This window comes from Nanorana parkeri, unplaced genomic scaffold, assembly GCF_000935625.1.
Source record: "Nanorana parkeri isolate BGI_ZX_2015 unplaced genomic scaffold, ASM93562v1 scaffold1940, whole genome shotgun sequence".
Lineage (NCBI taxonomy): Eukaryota > Metazoa > Chordata > Amphibia > Anura > Dicroglossidae > Nanorana > Nanorana parkeri.
This window is the reverse complement of record NW_017308208.1, coordinates 72,313-87,251: the sequence shown is the minus strand read 5'-3', so window position 1 is coordinate 87,251 and position 14,939 is coordinate 72,313. Positions and strand designations below refer to the sequence as shown.

The following is a 14,939-nucleotide window of genomic DNA, read 5'->3' as shown; positions in this document are numbered from 1 at the left end:
ACCATGTAAAGAAAAACAATGAAGCCCCCTCACCTGCTTGTCTTTCTGCAGGGAGGAGACGAGCAGGCAGATCCCTGGTGATCTGGTGGGATTAGTAAGGTCTGCAGACCTTACTAATCACTTTGTTTTTGACCCGGAGCTCAGTGAAGAGCTGCGTCTGAAAGAACGGAGAGCCCAGTAGGAGCAGCTGCTCCCACCAGTCAGGTACGTGATCTGTGACCGCACGCCTGACTGGATTTCCACTCGCCAATGCGAGCAGGCGAGTGGAAATTTTGAGCCCTGTATATATATAACACTGATCAGCCATAACATTATAACCACCCACATAATATTCAGTAGGTCCCCTGTTTCTGACCTGTCGAGGCATCGACTCCACTAGACCTCTGAAGGTATGCTGTGGTATCTGGCACCAAGTCATCAGTAGCAGATCCTTTAGGTCCTGTAAGTTGTGCGGTGAGGCCTCCATGGATTTAACTTCTTTTTCTAGAACATCCTACAGATGCTCAATTGGGTTGAGATCTGGAGAATTTGGAGGCCAAGTAAACACCTCAAACCCATTGTTGTACCATTGTTGCAGTGTGGCAGGGCGAATTATCCTGCTGAAAGAGGCCACAGCCATCAGGGAACACCGTCTCCATGAAGGGATCGGGGAATACCGTCTCCATGAAGGGGTGTACTTGGTCAGGAACAATGTTTAGGTCGGTGGTACGTGTCAAAGTGACATCCACATGAATGGCAGGACCCAAGGTTTCCCAGCAGAACATTGCCCAAAGCATCACACTGCCTCCGCCGGCTTGTCTTCTTCCCATAGTGCATCCTGATGCCATCTCTTTCCCAGGTAAGCAACACACACGCACCCGGCCATCCACCTGGCCTGTGTGAAGTACACTAAGTGGCCAGAAAAACTAAAAACCCTGCCCTGTGGAATTTCTGGGACCAGCCTACAAATGTAGGGCCTATGAGGATGGGCTTTGGGTTTGTGTTGATGAAATCAGTGTGAGACGCTTCTGAGATCATTCAGAATTAATTGACAGGTGCATATTACTTGCAGTTGACCTGCTTCAAAGGGGATTTTGCATCCCCATAGATATGTATGTCCGTCAACAAGGCACAACAAGAAGTTTATAGACTGTTTAGTGATAATACTAAATAGGGATTGTATTGTATCTGATGACAGGGGGGAAGAGCTGTGACGCTACCACAGGCTCATTCGGCAGTCTGCAGTGTATTTTTTTAAGAAGACTCTTGCATGCATGGTGATATACAGAATGTATAAAGAATAAAATATTCATTGATCAGACAGAAATTCAGCTTCTAGAGTTCCTCCAATCACAAAGCTGGACATGATGGCTACTTACGCTCAAAGTTCCTGACGATGTGCTGCAGACAAAGGTCGCTGAGCAGCGGGACGATGGCCAGGGACCAGCTGTAGTCCTCTGTGATGATCCGACGCATCTTCCGAAGGTCAGCCGCTGCATTTCTACGCTGGACAGGTAACGGTTCGGGGACCTCAGTCTTCCCATTGGTTGGAAACTCCGGCATTTTCGGGACTGGCTGGCCAAACTCAGCTGAACATTCCTGGAAGATGGAAGAGGAGAGTCAGATGTAATTCTACTCGATATGCCAGGAGGCTACAGCTGTGAGTGTTCACATTATGGGAATGTGTTCATCTAAGAAATAAATTCCTCCTGACAGGAAGTGAGGTGAGATCTCCCCAGTGGTTATACAGACAGCAATGAAAACTTGACAGAGACTATAAACCTTCTCCACCCACCAGCAGAAAACATCAAAGAGAAAAAAATGATGGCAATCGCATCTTAAAGAGGAACTGAAGCCAAAACGTTTTATTTCTTTTTTCTAGTTTTGGATGGTCGCGCTCTATTGAAGTGCAGTGACGTGTTCTCGAGGAACAAACGGCACTTCCCGCTATTCACAGTGGTGACACCTTTTATGGAGGAACTCTAGTGCCAATGTGGCAGGTGGAGGCGTAGGGGAAGGGAGGTTACTCCTGCAGTGGCGGGGTGTCTCATGCGTTGAGGCATGATGGGTAGGTAGTAAATTGTGGGCACACGTGTGACACCTCTGATGTAGGTACAGCTCCGATGTCCTCCTGTCATAAAAAAGTAAGGTCCTGCGAACGTAGGATTACATTGTGCAAACTGGATGAAAAATAGTCACTATTATAATCCATGAAGCTGTTCACATCAGTGTGGTGTGTTAGAGGGCAGTGTGGTGTGTTAGAGGGCAGTGTGTTGGCGTTGGAGGGCAGTGTCGTGTGTTAGAGGGCAGTGTGGTGTGTTAGAGGGCAGTGTGGTGTGTTAGAGGGCAGTGTGGTGTGTTAGAGGGCAGTGTGGTGTGTGTTAGAGGGCAGTGGGGTGTGTTAGATGGCAGTGTGGTGTGTCAGAGGGCAGTGTGGTGTGTGTTAGAGAGCAGTGTGGCGGGTCAGAGGGCAGTGTGTTGGGTTAGAGGGCAGTGTGTTGGGTTAGAGGGCAGTGTGTTGGGTTAGAGGGCAGTGTGTTGGGTTAGAGGGCAGTGTGTTGGGTTAGAGGGCAGTGTGTTGGGTTAGAGGGCAGTGTGTTGGGTTAGAGGGCAGTGTGGCGGGGCAGAGGGCAGTGTGGTGTGTGTTAGAGAGCAGTGTGGTGTGTCAGAGGGCAGTGTGGTGTGTGTTAGAGAGCAGTGTGGTGTGTCAGAGGGCAGTGTGGTGGGTCAGAGTTAGAGGGCAGTGTACGTGTACGAAACCATCCAGATGGTCGCGTAGTCACGGAATCGCCCACCACTGCCAATCACGCTGTCGGTGCCATTATTTTCTAAAGGCACCCCAGTCGCGCGGTTTCCCGCTGCGATACCGTCCCTGCAATTGAACACGATTGATCGCCATCTGCGCGGTTGTGTGCACAATTGCCGCGCGGTCACGGACCGCCCCGGTGTGAACCTGGCCAGGTTATCATCCATCAGCCACAGGGGCATCTTCACTGGGATCCACTTCACTCCCTCCCTCCCACGGTGTATCCAGATGCAAAGAATCTGAACTTCTGCTGTTTTTTTCTTGATATGCAACAAACTTTATTGCATGTAGTGCAAACTTACAAACCCAGACTACAGCCAGGAGTAGTGATGTGCGGGGGCAGTTTGTGGCAAGGCGTTTGTTGCCCCACAGCTACACCTAACAAAGGGGCAGAGAATGACCCTTTAAACAAAATTCTAACAGTGTATGGTCAGCCTAAGATTACAGTACTTGCAATAAAACTTGTTGCATATAAAGAAAAAAAAAACAAAAAGAAAACATCCAACATGTTCCTTTTAGTTTTGGATAGAGAGGAGAGGGATTAGACCTTCGGTCAGGATTTTTATTGCCGTCTATGTCCCCGTTAGGGAGATTCACCCTCTCTGGTGAATGTTATCACTGAAAGTGAAAGAAAATCCCAAATTTTGGGTTGTCACCAGAACAGGAGTAGATAGGAAATCTTCCAATGGGAACACTAGTTCTGGTGACCACTAGGGGATTCCCTCACATTGGAGGATTTCCTCTCACTTCCTGTCGTGGCTATCGGACAGGAAGTGAAGGAAAATCTCCCCGATGCAACACAGTTGCCAAAAATAAAAGCTGACGGGTCATAATCCACCCTTACTCTATGAAAAACTAAACCAGTGACTACAGAAATTACACAGTTGTCACCAGAACAGGAACAGAAGGGAAATCTTCCAAAGGGGACGCCTGTTCCCAGTGACAAATGTACATATGCTGCAAAAGATAGACTGGACACATAACAGGTCTACACAAGCGGCCAGAATAATGGAAACCATGCCCTGTGGGGTTTGCAGACCCACTGGACAGATTCAGGGACCTTGTGAACATGCTTTGGCTTTGTGTTGATGACATCTTTTGACAGCCTTCTGAGATCATCCGGCATTTTACCTCCTTCTGACCTGTATTGGAATGAACCGGGTGTGTCACCAGCACATCATAGGGACCTGAGTGTGTCACGATGTGCAGCAGCTGTTATTTGGGTTTCCATTTTTCTGGCCGCCTACCCATTTCCCAGCGCGGAGAAGTCATGGGCCACGCTGGATACAGGAACGTTTCCCTGAGAAGCCTGAACACGGAGATACCTCTAGAGCCGGTCACGGGCCGCCGGTGTTGAGCAGCCAGACTCTGCGGCCTCCTCACCTCTGTTAGATGTGTACCGTCACCATGACAACCGCACCACAGACGGTCACCAGGGAGAGAGGGGAGGAGTTCACAGAGCTACAAACACGCCTATTTCCGCCCCTCCTGACTGAATTACCTGGAGGGGGCGGGGCCTATCATTGACCCCAGTGTGCCGTCACCTCTATACTGTCCCCTATAGAATGTATAATACACCGATATCACCTATAGTGTCCTCTATAGAGTGTATAATACACATATATCACCTATACCATTCCTCTATACTGTCCCCTATAGAATGTATAATACACCGATATCACCTATAGTGTCCTCTATAGAGTGTATAATACACATATATCACCTATACCATCCTCTATAGAGTGTATAATACACATATATCACCTATACCATTCTCTATAGAGTGTATAATACACAGATATCACCTATATTGTCCTCTATAGAGTGTATAATACACAGATATCACCTATACCGTCCCCTATAGAGTGTATAATACACAGATATCACATATACTGTCCTCTATAGAGTGTATAATATACAGATATCACCTATACTGTCCTCTATAGCGTGCATAATACACCAATATCACCTATACTGTCCTCTATAGAGTGTATAATGCACAGATATCACCTATACTGTCCTCTATAGAGTGTATAATACACAGATATCACATATACTGTCCTCTATAGCGTGCATAATACACCAATATCATCCATAGTGTCCTCTATAGAGTGTATAATACACAGATATCAACTATACCGTCCTCTATAGAATGTATAATGCACTGGTATCACCTATACCGTCCTCTATAGAGTGTATGATACACATATATCACCTATATTGTCCCCATAGAGTGTGTAAGACACAAATATCTTTATTGTCTTCTACAGAATGTATGATGTAGATATCCCTTATAATATACAGCATATGATATCTATTATACAATGACCCCTATATTACCTCTGTACAGTGTACACACGTATACTCTATATTACACACCTCCCGGTTTTCTGTGATGGAGGGGAACAGCTTCGTGCCAAGACATTGAGGTCATAGACTCCCCGGGGTTAGGCTCCAGTCATGGAGATCATGAAGAATTCATGAGGAAACACTTCAGTGTCTGCACACCTGTCATGGTCAGCAACATCACCATGTGTACAACACAAATCACACACAAGCTAGGGCCCAACTACTATATACTGTTCCTATATACTGGGGGCACCATATATGTTTGTGGTTATCTACATCAAACTCCAGAGATGGAGGAAGAGGGATATCACCTATACTGCCATACCCTATATTATCTATATACCGTGTTCTACCATACCCTATATTATCTATATACTATGTCCTACCATACACTATATTATCTATATACTGTGCCCTACCATACCCTATATTATCTATATACAGTGTCCTACCATACTATATATTATCTATGTACAGTGTCCTACCATACCCTATATTATCTATACTGTGTCCTACCATACCCTATATTATCTATATACTGTGCCTTCCTACCATACCCTATATTATCTATATACTGTGCCCAACCATACCCTATATTATCTATATACTGTGCCCAACCATACCCTATATTATCTATATACAGTGTCCTACCATACCCTATATAATCTATATACTGTGTCCTATCATATCCTATATTATCTATATACCGTGTCCTACCACACCCTATATTATCTATATACAGTGTCCTACCATACCCTATATTATCTATATACCGTGTCCTACCATACCCTATATTATCTATATATAGTGTCCTACCATACCCTATGTTATCTATATACTGTGTCCTACCGTACCCTATATTATCTATATACAGTGTCCTACCATACCTTATATAATCTATATACTGTGTCCTATCATATCCTATATTATCTATATACAGTGTCCTGTTATACCCTATATTATCTATATACTGTGTCCTGTTATACCCTATATTATCTATATACTGTGTCCTGATATACCCTATATATTACTATCAGGAGTATGATCTCTGTATCCTCTCAGTGAGGTGTTGTCTATAAATGATCTCACGTTACAGTTCATCCTCCCCGTAGAAGATCCCCTTTTTTTTCTGTGCTGCAGTCAGGGAAGATCTGAGGATGAGCACTGAGCAGGGAGAAGACACAGAGAAGAACGATTAATAATTGATGAGATCCTCTCCAGAAATAGCACACATGAGAGAGCAGAAGATGACGGCGTGCTCAGACACAAAGTGGGGGGTGAAGCTGGTTCGGGAGGGTGCACGATGAAGGGAGCGGGAGACATGGACGGTTACCATGCCTCAGAACTACCCTCCATGTTATCGGTGGAAGCAGGGAGAGTGCTTGTCCCATTTTTCTGAAGGGGCTGTTGAACTACAAGTTGCAGCATGCCCTGACAGACTCTGCACCACAGTTGGCTAAAGTTCTCTCAAGCAGAGACAAGCACAGAATGAATGGGGTGTATGAAATACAGCAGAACTATAGCGCTGTCTTGTGCACACTTCCTGTGTTATCTTCAAGGAGTCTAATTAGCCCTCCTGGTTCTCATCTCAGACTACAGAATAATTAGTGTCTATGCCTGGGATAGGCAAACCTCGGCACTACAGATCCCATCCTGCCTTTGCCATTGGGAGTCATGCCTGTGGCTGTCAGAGTCTTGCAATGCCTCATGGCACTTGTAGTTCCACAACAGCTGGAGTTCTGAGGTTGCTTACACCTGGGCCTATGTTGTAGAGATGCCGATATCAGGAGGGTTTGAGTAATTTAAAAAAAAGCAACTGGACAGGCCTGACACCATTCAGTCCCCCCATAATCCTGTCTGTTGTCAGCATGCAATTAACAGCTTCTGCCACATCTCCCCAAATCTCCTTGCCGCTCACTAATCAATAGGGAGGAGCTCGCTGCAAGGGGGGGGGGGCTCTGACTTTGAAACTCCAAGTGTGGCACCTGAACAGGAAATGAGGGCAACTCTCCCCAACTGGATCAGAAATAAGAACATAACAGGAGGATCTCGCCCTTCCCTACTACAGCTTGACTTTCGCAATCAAGGTCACCATGACACTGTTGTTCTGTACACCGGTTCAATTTATTGGACCGCAACGTTCAGGGAGCAAGTTTGCAAATAAACTTGCTCTGAGGACAAAGTCTGTACGCCATGTGTCTGTGTCTCCCCCACCCCCACGCGTGGACTTGGCGACCCTGTAGCCACCAGCATGCTTTTCACTGGTCTGCCATGAGGAAATGGAGCCTGTATGGTTCCCGGTTCTAGCCCTGTCTCTGGTCATGGAGAAATGAATAGGCGTACCAACCTGCAATATCAAAATCGGCCCCAAGAGGGCGCTGCAGAGTAACATCTCTGTTTATAGCAGTTTATACTGTCGCTTTTTTTTCTTTGGTAAAACTCCCAACATCCCTCCGCCCAAAGAGAAGGAAACAAGAACAAGAGCATGTTGGGAGTTCAGGTTCCATTTTAGAAAGTGGAATCCACTGCCATCCGCAGTATTTGTCTGGAGGAAAGAGCCCAAATCCCTCTTAGACAGCATTGTTGGTCTGAATGGACTGGTTTCTCTGTATGCGTGAGCGGACACTATATTCATGTTTTATACGGATTGTGTTTCTTTGTTCTTTATCACCCGTGTCCTCCACCCGGCTTTGTTAATGAAGCATCAAGATTTCAGTCGGCCTTATTGCAGAATAGGAGGGATTAGATGCATCTCGAGCTATACACAGGCCACATACAACGCATGAGATGTAGACTTTATAACAGGATCACATGACCCCAGCCTGCAACCATATCTAGAATCACATGACCCCAGCCTGCAACCTTATCTAGAATCACATGACCACAGCCAGCAACCTTATCTATAATCCCTAAATTGGGAATTGATGGCAACAGATGACATAAGACCCAGATTGAAGTGGACCGGTCAGTAACTTCACCAGTCTGCATAAATAAACTCCTGACACGCCCCAATATACAGTAATGGTTTAATTTCTTTAAAAAGTTCCAAGTCTTATTAAAAAACAGCCCTTGAGCTCCAGTCAGTGGCTTTGCTAGGCTATGTCATACGTCTGCTGCAGGCAGGAGGAAGCATTGCCTCAGTCTCCTCTCCCCCAGTGATCAGTCTGCTGTAGTCAGGAGGAAGCATCTCCTCAGTCTCTGCTCCCCCAGTGATCAGTCTGCTGTAGTCAGGAGGAAGTATTGCCTCAGTCTCCTCTCCCCCAGTGATCAGTCTGCTGTAGTCAGGGGGAAGCATTTCCTCAGTCTCCTCTCCCCCAGTGATCAGTCTGTTGTAGGCAGGAGGAAGCATTGCCTCAGTCTCCCCTCCCCCAGTGATCAATCTGCTGTAGTCAGGAGGAAGCATTTCCTCAGTCTCCCCTCCCCCAGTGATCAGTCTGCTGTAGTCAGGAGGAAGTATTGCCTCAGTCTCCTCTCCCCCAGTGATCAGTCTGCTGTAGTCAGGAGAAAGCATTTCCTCAGTCTCCCCTCCCCCAGTGATCAGTCTGCTGTAGTCAGGAGGAAGTATTGCCTAGGTCGCCTCTCCCCCCAGTGATCAGTCTGCTGTAGTCAGGAGGAAGCATCCCCTCAGTCTCCTCTGTCCCAGTGATCAGTCTGCTGTAGTCAGGAGGAAGCATTGCCTCAGTCTCCGCTCCCCCAGTGATCAGTCTGCTGTAGTCAGGAGGAAGCATTGCCTCAGTCTCCGCTCCCCCAGTGATCAGTCTGCTGTAGTCAGGAGGAAGCATTTCCTCAGTCTCCCCTCCCCCAGTGATCAGTCTGCTGTAGTCAGGAGGAAGCATTTCCTCAGTCTCCCCTCCCCCAGTGATCAGACTGCTGTACTCAGGAGGAAGCATTTCCTCAGTCTCCTCTCCCCCAGTGATCAGTCTGCTGTAGTCAGGAGTAAGCATTGCCTCAGTCTCCTCTCTCCCAGTGATCAGTCTGCTGTAGTCAGGAGGAAGCATTTCCTCAGTCTCCCCGCTCCTGGTGATCAGTCTGCTGTAGTCAGGAGGAAGCATTTCCTCAGTCTCCGCTCCCCCAGTGATCAGTCTGTTGTAGTCAGGAGGAAGCATTTCCTCAGTCTCCCCTCCCCCAGTGATCAGACTGCTGTACTCAGGAGGAAGCATTTCCTCAGTCTTTCCCCACAATTATCAGTCTGCTGCAGACAGGAGGAAGCATCTTTTCAGTCACCCCTCCCCCCAGTGATCAGACTGCAATATTTGTAGCAAGTCATAAAATGAGAGGCTGCAGCAGGGGCTGCTCTGTGTCAGAACACAGCCAAGAACTGTGCAGGCACCTGGATTTACATGATCATATCATCTCTAAGCGGGCATCTCAGTCCAGGAAGTGGGGTGATGGCGGAACAAAGGTGGCTCCATCCTTTTGGAGAGAAAAGCAGATGAAGGCATTGTCTGGGGAAATACTGTGAGCGGTAATAAATACCTGGAAGTGTTAAACTGACATATTTTTTATGTATATGGCGTCAGCCATTTACACAGCGCTTTACATACTGCACGATAAAATAGCAAAACGTTTCCTGGCACACTCACAAACCAGCATGTAAAAAAAACTTGTCTCACCACTAAGGACAATGACAGAGGTTTGGATACACGTCTTCTGCAGAAAATGTGAAAGACGCACAGCCGCGCCAAGGCACCTCTTATAGTGCAGTCCTAACTCTAAACTATCAGAGCCTCCATCCTGGAGCACATGTGGGTAGAAGATAAAGTTGGGTGCAGGTTTGTCAGGAGGAAGCCCAACCCCCTTAAAGGCACAACAACGCACAAGGGATCCCGCACATCCCAATGGCAGCTGAGAACCCCCATGCATCTTAGTGTGAGACAAGTTTTTTTACATGCTAGCTTGTGAGTGTGCCAGGAAAACGTTTTGCTATTTTACTGTTTAAAGCCCATTCCGTGTGCACCTTACTGTAACGCCGGTGACAAATTGATGAGTGCGTTTGTCATCTGTTTTGCTTTACATACTGCTCATTCACACTCCCTGCCCCCAAGGAGCTTACAATTTAAGTTCCCTATTGCAGACGCACACAGAGCCAATGAACCATCCAGCAGGTTTTTTGGAGTGTGGGAGGAAACCGGAGTAGCCGGAGGAAACACACGCACGCACAGGGAGAACATGCAAACTCCATGCAGATAGTGTCCCTGACCAGGATTCGAACCCGGGACCCCCAGTGCGGCAAGACACTTTCACTGCACATTCGTTCATTTAAGGACATTAGTGTGGAGGAGAGGCCGGCTCCACCGAGGCTGCACAGAGAGAGAACACATTACGAGGAAATTAGAACTTTCATTTATTCATAAAAGAAGATAAAACAAATGGCTGAAATGACAATTCAATTTACAACCACAAAGGGCGGGGGAGGAGGAGGCAATATGCTTTCATAGCTTCTCATTCAAATAAAACATTTACAATCAAAGCGCCTTCATGCAATTAAATAAATCATCACTGAGCACTTACAAAATAACCAGATACGATGTAGAAAAATATATTTGTCTGTTCCTGATCCTGTTGTGATGATTATCACGGTAAACATACAAGCAGCACGAGCCCTTCACGCAGGCCGAGCCCTCAGATTTCCATCCACAGCATATTAAAAATAGAGAAAAGATTATAAATCATAAAATGGGGAGGGCGGCAGCTAACCAATATCTTCATAATCGATTAGTTGGTCCCGATTATTTTTTCAACTAATCGATTGGTTGCATAAAAAAAAAAAATCTCTATAATGAGAATAGTTGCCAACTATTCTCATAATCGATTAGTTTTTGCAGCCCTAAAAATGGGACAGTCAGGTGATCACAGAGAGGAGTCAGGTGATCGGAGGTAAAACAAAAACCAGCAGATCCCTGGGATGACCGGGCACTGGCCCCACCGGCAGAGGGCGGATCCTGGAGACCTGCAGAAGGTGGACCCTCTATACTCGCTATCTGCAGAAGGCGGACCCTCTATACTCGCTATCTGCAGAAGGCGGACTCTTTATACTTGCTGTCTGCAGAAGGCGGACCCTGGATACTGGCTAGCTGCAGAAGATTGACCCCAAGTACTTGCTATCTGCAGATGGCAGACCCCAAATAATCGTTACCTGACAAATGCACACCCTGAATACTTATTTTCAGTATGTGGACCGTGAATGTCCATTGTCTGTGAACCCTAAAACCCCGGTGTCTGCAGAAGAATGCCCATTATCTGTTGAAGGTAGACCCCCGAATACTCGCTATCTGCCGAATTCTCACCCTAAATACTCGTTTTCTGCAGAACACAGACCCTTCAATTCATGTTTTTCTTAGGAGGACCCCCAAATTGCACATTATCTGCAGAAGAAAGACCCTGAATGTCCATTACCTGCTGAAGGGGGAACCAAGAGCTCATTATCTGCCAAAGGTGACCCCCAAATGCTACTTATCTTTCCTAAGGATGACAGGAAATGCTCTTCATCTTTCAAAGACCCTGAATGCTCATTATCTGCAAAAGGCTAAACACGATTAGTGTATCACAAAAATAATTTAAGGGCTTTAGCGCAAACTTGACGCGCTTAGTAATGTAAACAGGGACTGAGAGCAGTTAATGTGTCTCCCCCACAGACTCTGAGTCTATAATTCCTTTGTTTACTGAGAGAAACAGGCCGGACAGAGCCCCCCAAAAACCTTGTTTGCTGTAATAGGCATCCTGCATCAAGGCCTTGTGCAGCAGCAGAGCAGAGGAAGCGCCTGTGCATACTCTAAACAGCATTCAGGCCACAATTCCAGGCTTTGCCACAAGAGGGCGACACCGTCTCTGCACTCCTATATTGTGATCCATTCCTGTAGATATGACATCCTCTGAATAGTACATATATGTGACATTAAATGAGCTGTATCTGAGGCCCCCCCCTGGAATTATTGCACGGCTTCCATTACTGCTTAGAGCGCTGCCAGAGTCAGACGATTTGTCGGAGGTATGTTGACGTCTCATGAGTTGCCTAATAGTAAAAGTGCATTACACCACACGTGAAAGTCATGTTGAGGTCCTGAAAAGTCGAGGCTGGGTGGAGCCTCCTGAGGTTTATTAATGTATGGTACACCCCCAAGGCACACAATGGATTGTCAGTCTTTGGTATGAGAGATCATAAGGAAGGGTCTCAGTAATGGAATCCTTTCAGTGTGATGGGTGCCTGGAACCAGATGTACTCCTCATTGCTATAGGCGGTGGTGGGGGTCTGTGATGAACTGCAGGACATTCTGATTGTCAGTGTGTGGCCCCGGATGGGCACTTTGTAGTTTAGTTTAGGCCGGAACCACTCTGTGCCGCAGTCCCTGTGTCCCTGCACCATTATGGACACGTTCATGGGGGAGGTGGACCGGAGATCACTGAACGGGTCAGCCAGGAAGAGAGCGTGGAAAAGCTGCCGGAGACAAGGCCGCGTGCTCAGGCTCTCCTCTCCGTTGCCCATCTGTACGCCCTCCATGTCGATCAAATACATCTCCTTGGGGACCATTGCAGTTCCTCCCAGCAGCAGAAGGACCTGAGGAACTGCAGTCAGAGTGAACAAAGTCTCCAGCTGGACCAGCAGCTCCTCCAAGGCTGACAGAGAACGCTGACACTGGCGGGAATCCGATACTTCTTTTATTGGTTTTCTGATGACCTCTCCCTCCTGAAACCGAGAGACAGAAACATGATCAGTACAGAGGACCGGAACATTCCACAGTCTGAGGGGAGAACTACACTTCAATATTACCATACAAACAATGACCGAGGACTGAGAGGAGAAGGGACAAGGCAGACATGGGACAGGGGAGAGAGTCCAGAGGAGGAAACTTCCTGTATATCCCCCCAAGGGGAGCGGAAAGGAAGACGCACATGTTCCCCCCAAGGGGGGAGCACATGATCCTCTAAGGGGAGCGGAAAGGAAGCACATGTTTCCTTGGGTTGGACAGGAAGAGCACATTCCCCTGGGGGTAGGGAACTGTGCGTTCCCTCTGAGGGGGTCATCCGCCCCCCTTGCGGGAATACACACTTCCCAGCCGCCTGCCTCAGGGGGAATGCGCAATTTCCATTCAACCCATTTAGAAAACGGCGCTTTTCCCTGCCCCCCCTCAGCGGGAACACACGATTTTCCTTGCGCCGCCCCTCAGGGGGAACGCATGCTTTTCCCCATCCGCCCCCCCCCCCCCTCAGGGGGAACGCATGCTTTTCCCACCCCCTCTCAGGGGGAACGCATGCTTCTTCCCGTCCATTCCCATCAGGGACACGTGCGCTTCTTCCTGTCTGAATACAGGCTTTTCCTCCACACCCCCTCTTGGAGGAACACATGCTTCTTTCCGTCTGCCCCCCTCTTGGGGGAACATGCTCTTCCACCTCCCATTCCTCTTCAACAAAACATGATTCACTTGGGCTGCCCACATTTCTACATATTCCGACATGTCCCATAGAGCGTGCAGCGGGAAATGTGGCCCTTGGTTGACGTAGATCAGTTTCCCCCTCACCTGTTGCCTCTGGTGAGTGCGGAGCAGCTCCTCATACGGGAGGGGCAGTTGGTGTCTCTGGTGCAGGATGTGCTTCAGAAGTTCGCAGGTGAAGCGGCAGCAGCTCTCTCTGGTCACCAGGCCCGGGAACACCACCGACACATCAAGGTCCTCCCTGGAGCCACGTCTGTGAGGAGCCTTCGGGCGACCGCGGGGTTTCCTCGTCGACTGATCTGACTCCGCCTTCTCCATGATCTGCAAGAGGTGACACAGTTGAACAAACAAACTCCATGGGGGACACCCCTAATATTTATCAATGACTTCTACATGAACTAGTCTGAACTATCCCTGGGAAAGAGAGCTTTAATCTGATGGACTGCTACCGTGTTTCCCCGAAAATAAGACCTAGCGCCATCTTCGGGGATTTCTGTAATATAAGACCTACCCCGAAAATAAGACCTAGTTCGGTGGTAGGTCTTATATTACAGAAATCCCGGAAGATAGCGCTAGGTCTTACTTTCGGGGTAGCTGCACATATAATAGAATTTTACATGACCGGCCGCAGCTCCCTCCCCCCACACGTACACCCACCTGTCTGCCTCGGCTGCCGCTGAAGACTACATTTCCCAGCAGGCACAGCATAGCCAGTGGGGTCAAAGTGGACGGCATCAGATCGGAGAGCGGACAGCTGCAGCCAGGTAAATATAAGACATCCCCCGAAAATGAGACCTAGTGTCTTTTATCCATTTAAAAAAATATATAAAAGACAGTGTCTTATACTCGCCCTACTGGGGAGATTTCCCTTCACTTCCTGTCCCAGAGAAACAACAGGAAGTCTCTCCAAAGGAAATATCCTCTCTAACAAGTGTCCCCATTGGAGTATTCCTTCATTTTCTGTCCTGTGACAACCTGACATTTTGGATTTCCTCTCACTCTCGGTGTCACCCGCCATATCGTTTTTTTCCATATCGGGACAGGCGAGGCCCAAGCAGAGCGAGCCAGCAGACACCCTGATGGTGGAAGGAACTGTTCTCTTTCCAATGACAACCAATCAGACTCCAGATGATCTTTCCCTCGATACGTGACCCTGTATAAAACCCTTTTCCCGTATACACCCAGTATATAGTATCTCCTCTCCACCCATTACCAGCTCCGCTCCTCGGCCGGCTCTCTCCCAGGATCACAATTCAAACCAACTGCGTCACTTCCGGTTCCCGCACCGCTTACGTCACCTCACGAGTGTAGCTCTTCGCACTAGCAGAGGCTTCTGTCCCCGTTAAAGGGGGCAGCCATATTGCCGAGGCCGATCC

General features: G+C 47.8%; 2 protein-coding genes across 2 annotated transcripts in view; both read right to left on the bottom strand.

Annotated features, from left to right (window-relative positions):
• The window catches only part of TCTE1 (t-complex-associated-testis-expressed 1), a 12,378-nt gene extending 10,804 nt beyond the window's left edge, over positions 1–1,574 (bottom strand). Inside the window, exon 1 of the mRNA XM_018572118.1 lies at positions 1,359–1,574. Coding sequence (XP_018427620.1) covers positions 1,359–1,542 — 184 coding nt within the window. The 5' untranslated portion in view covers positions 1,543–1,574. The remainder of the gene's footprint in view (positions 1–1,358) is intronic.
• A 10,550-nt stretch (positions 1,575–12,124) lies between these two features.
• Positions 12,125–14,939, bottom strand: part of MAD2L1BP (MAD2L1 binding protein) — a 3,310-nt gene continuing 495 nt past the window's right edge. The window contains exons 2-3 of the mRNA XM_018572109.1: positions 13,651–13,884; positions 12,125–12,818 (exon numbers count right to left, since the gene is read on the bottom strand). Of these exons, the coding sequence (XP_018427611.1) occupies positions 12,306–12,818; positions 13,651–13,884 (747 nt within the window). The 3' untranslated portion in view covers positions 12,125–12,305. The remainder of the gene's footprint in view (positions 12,819–13,650; positions 13,885–14,939) is intronic.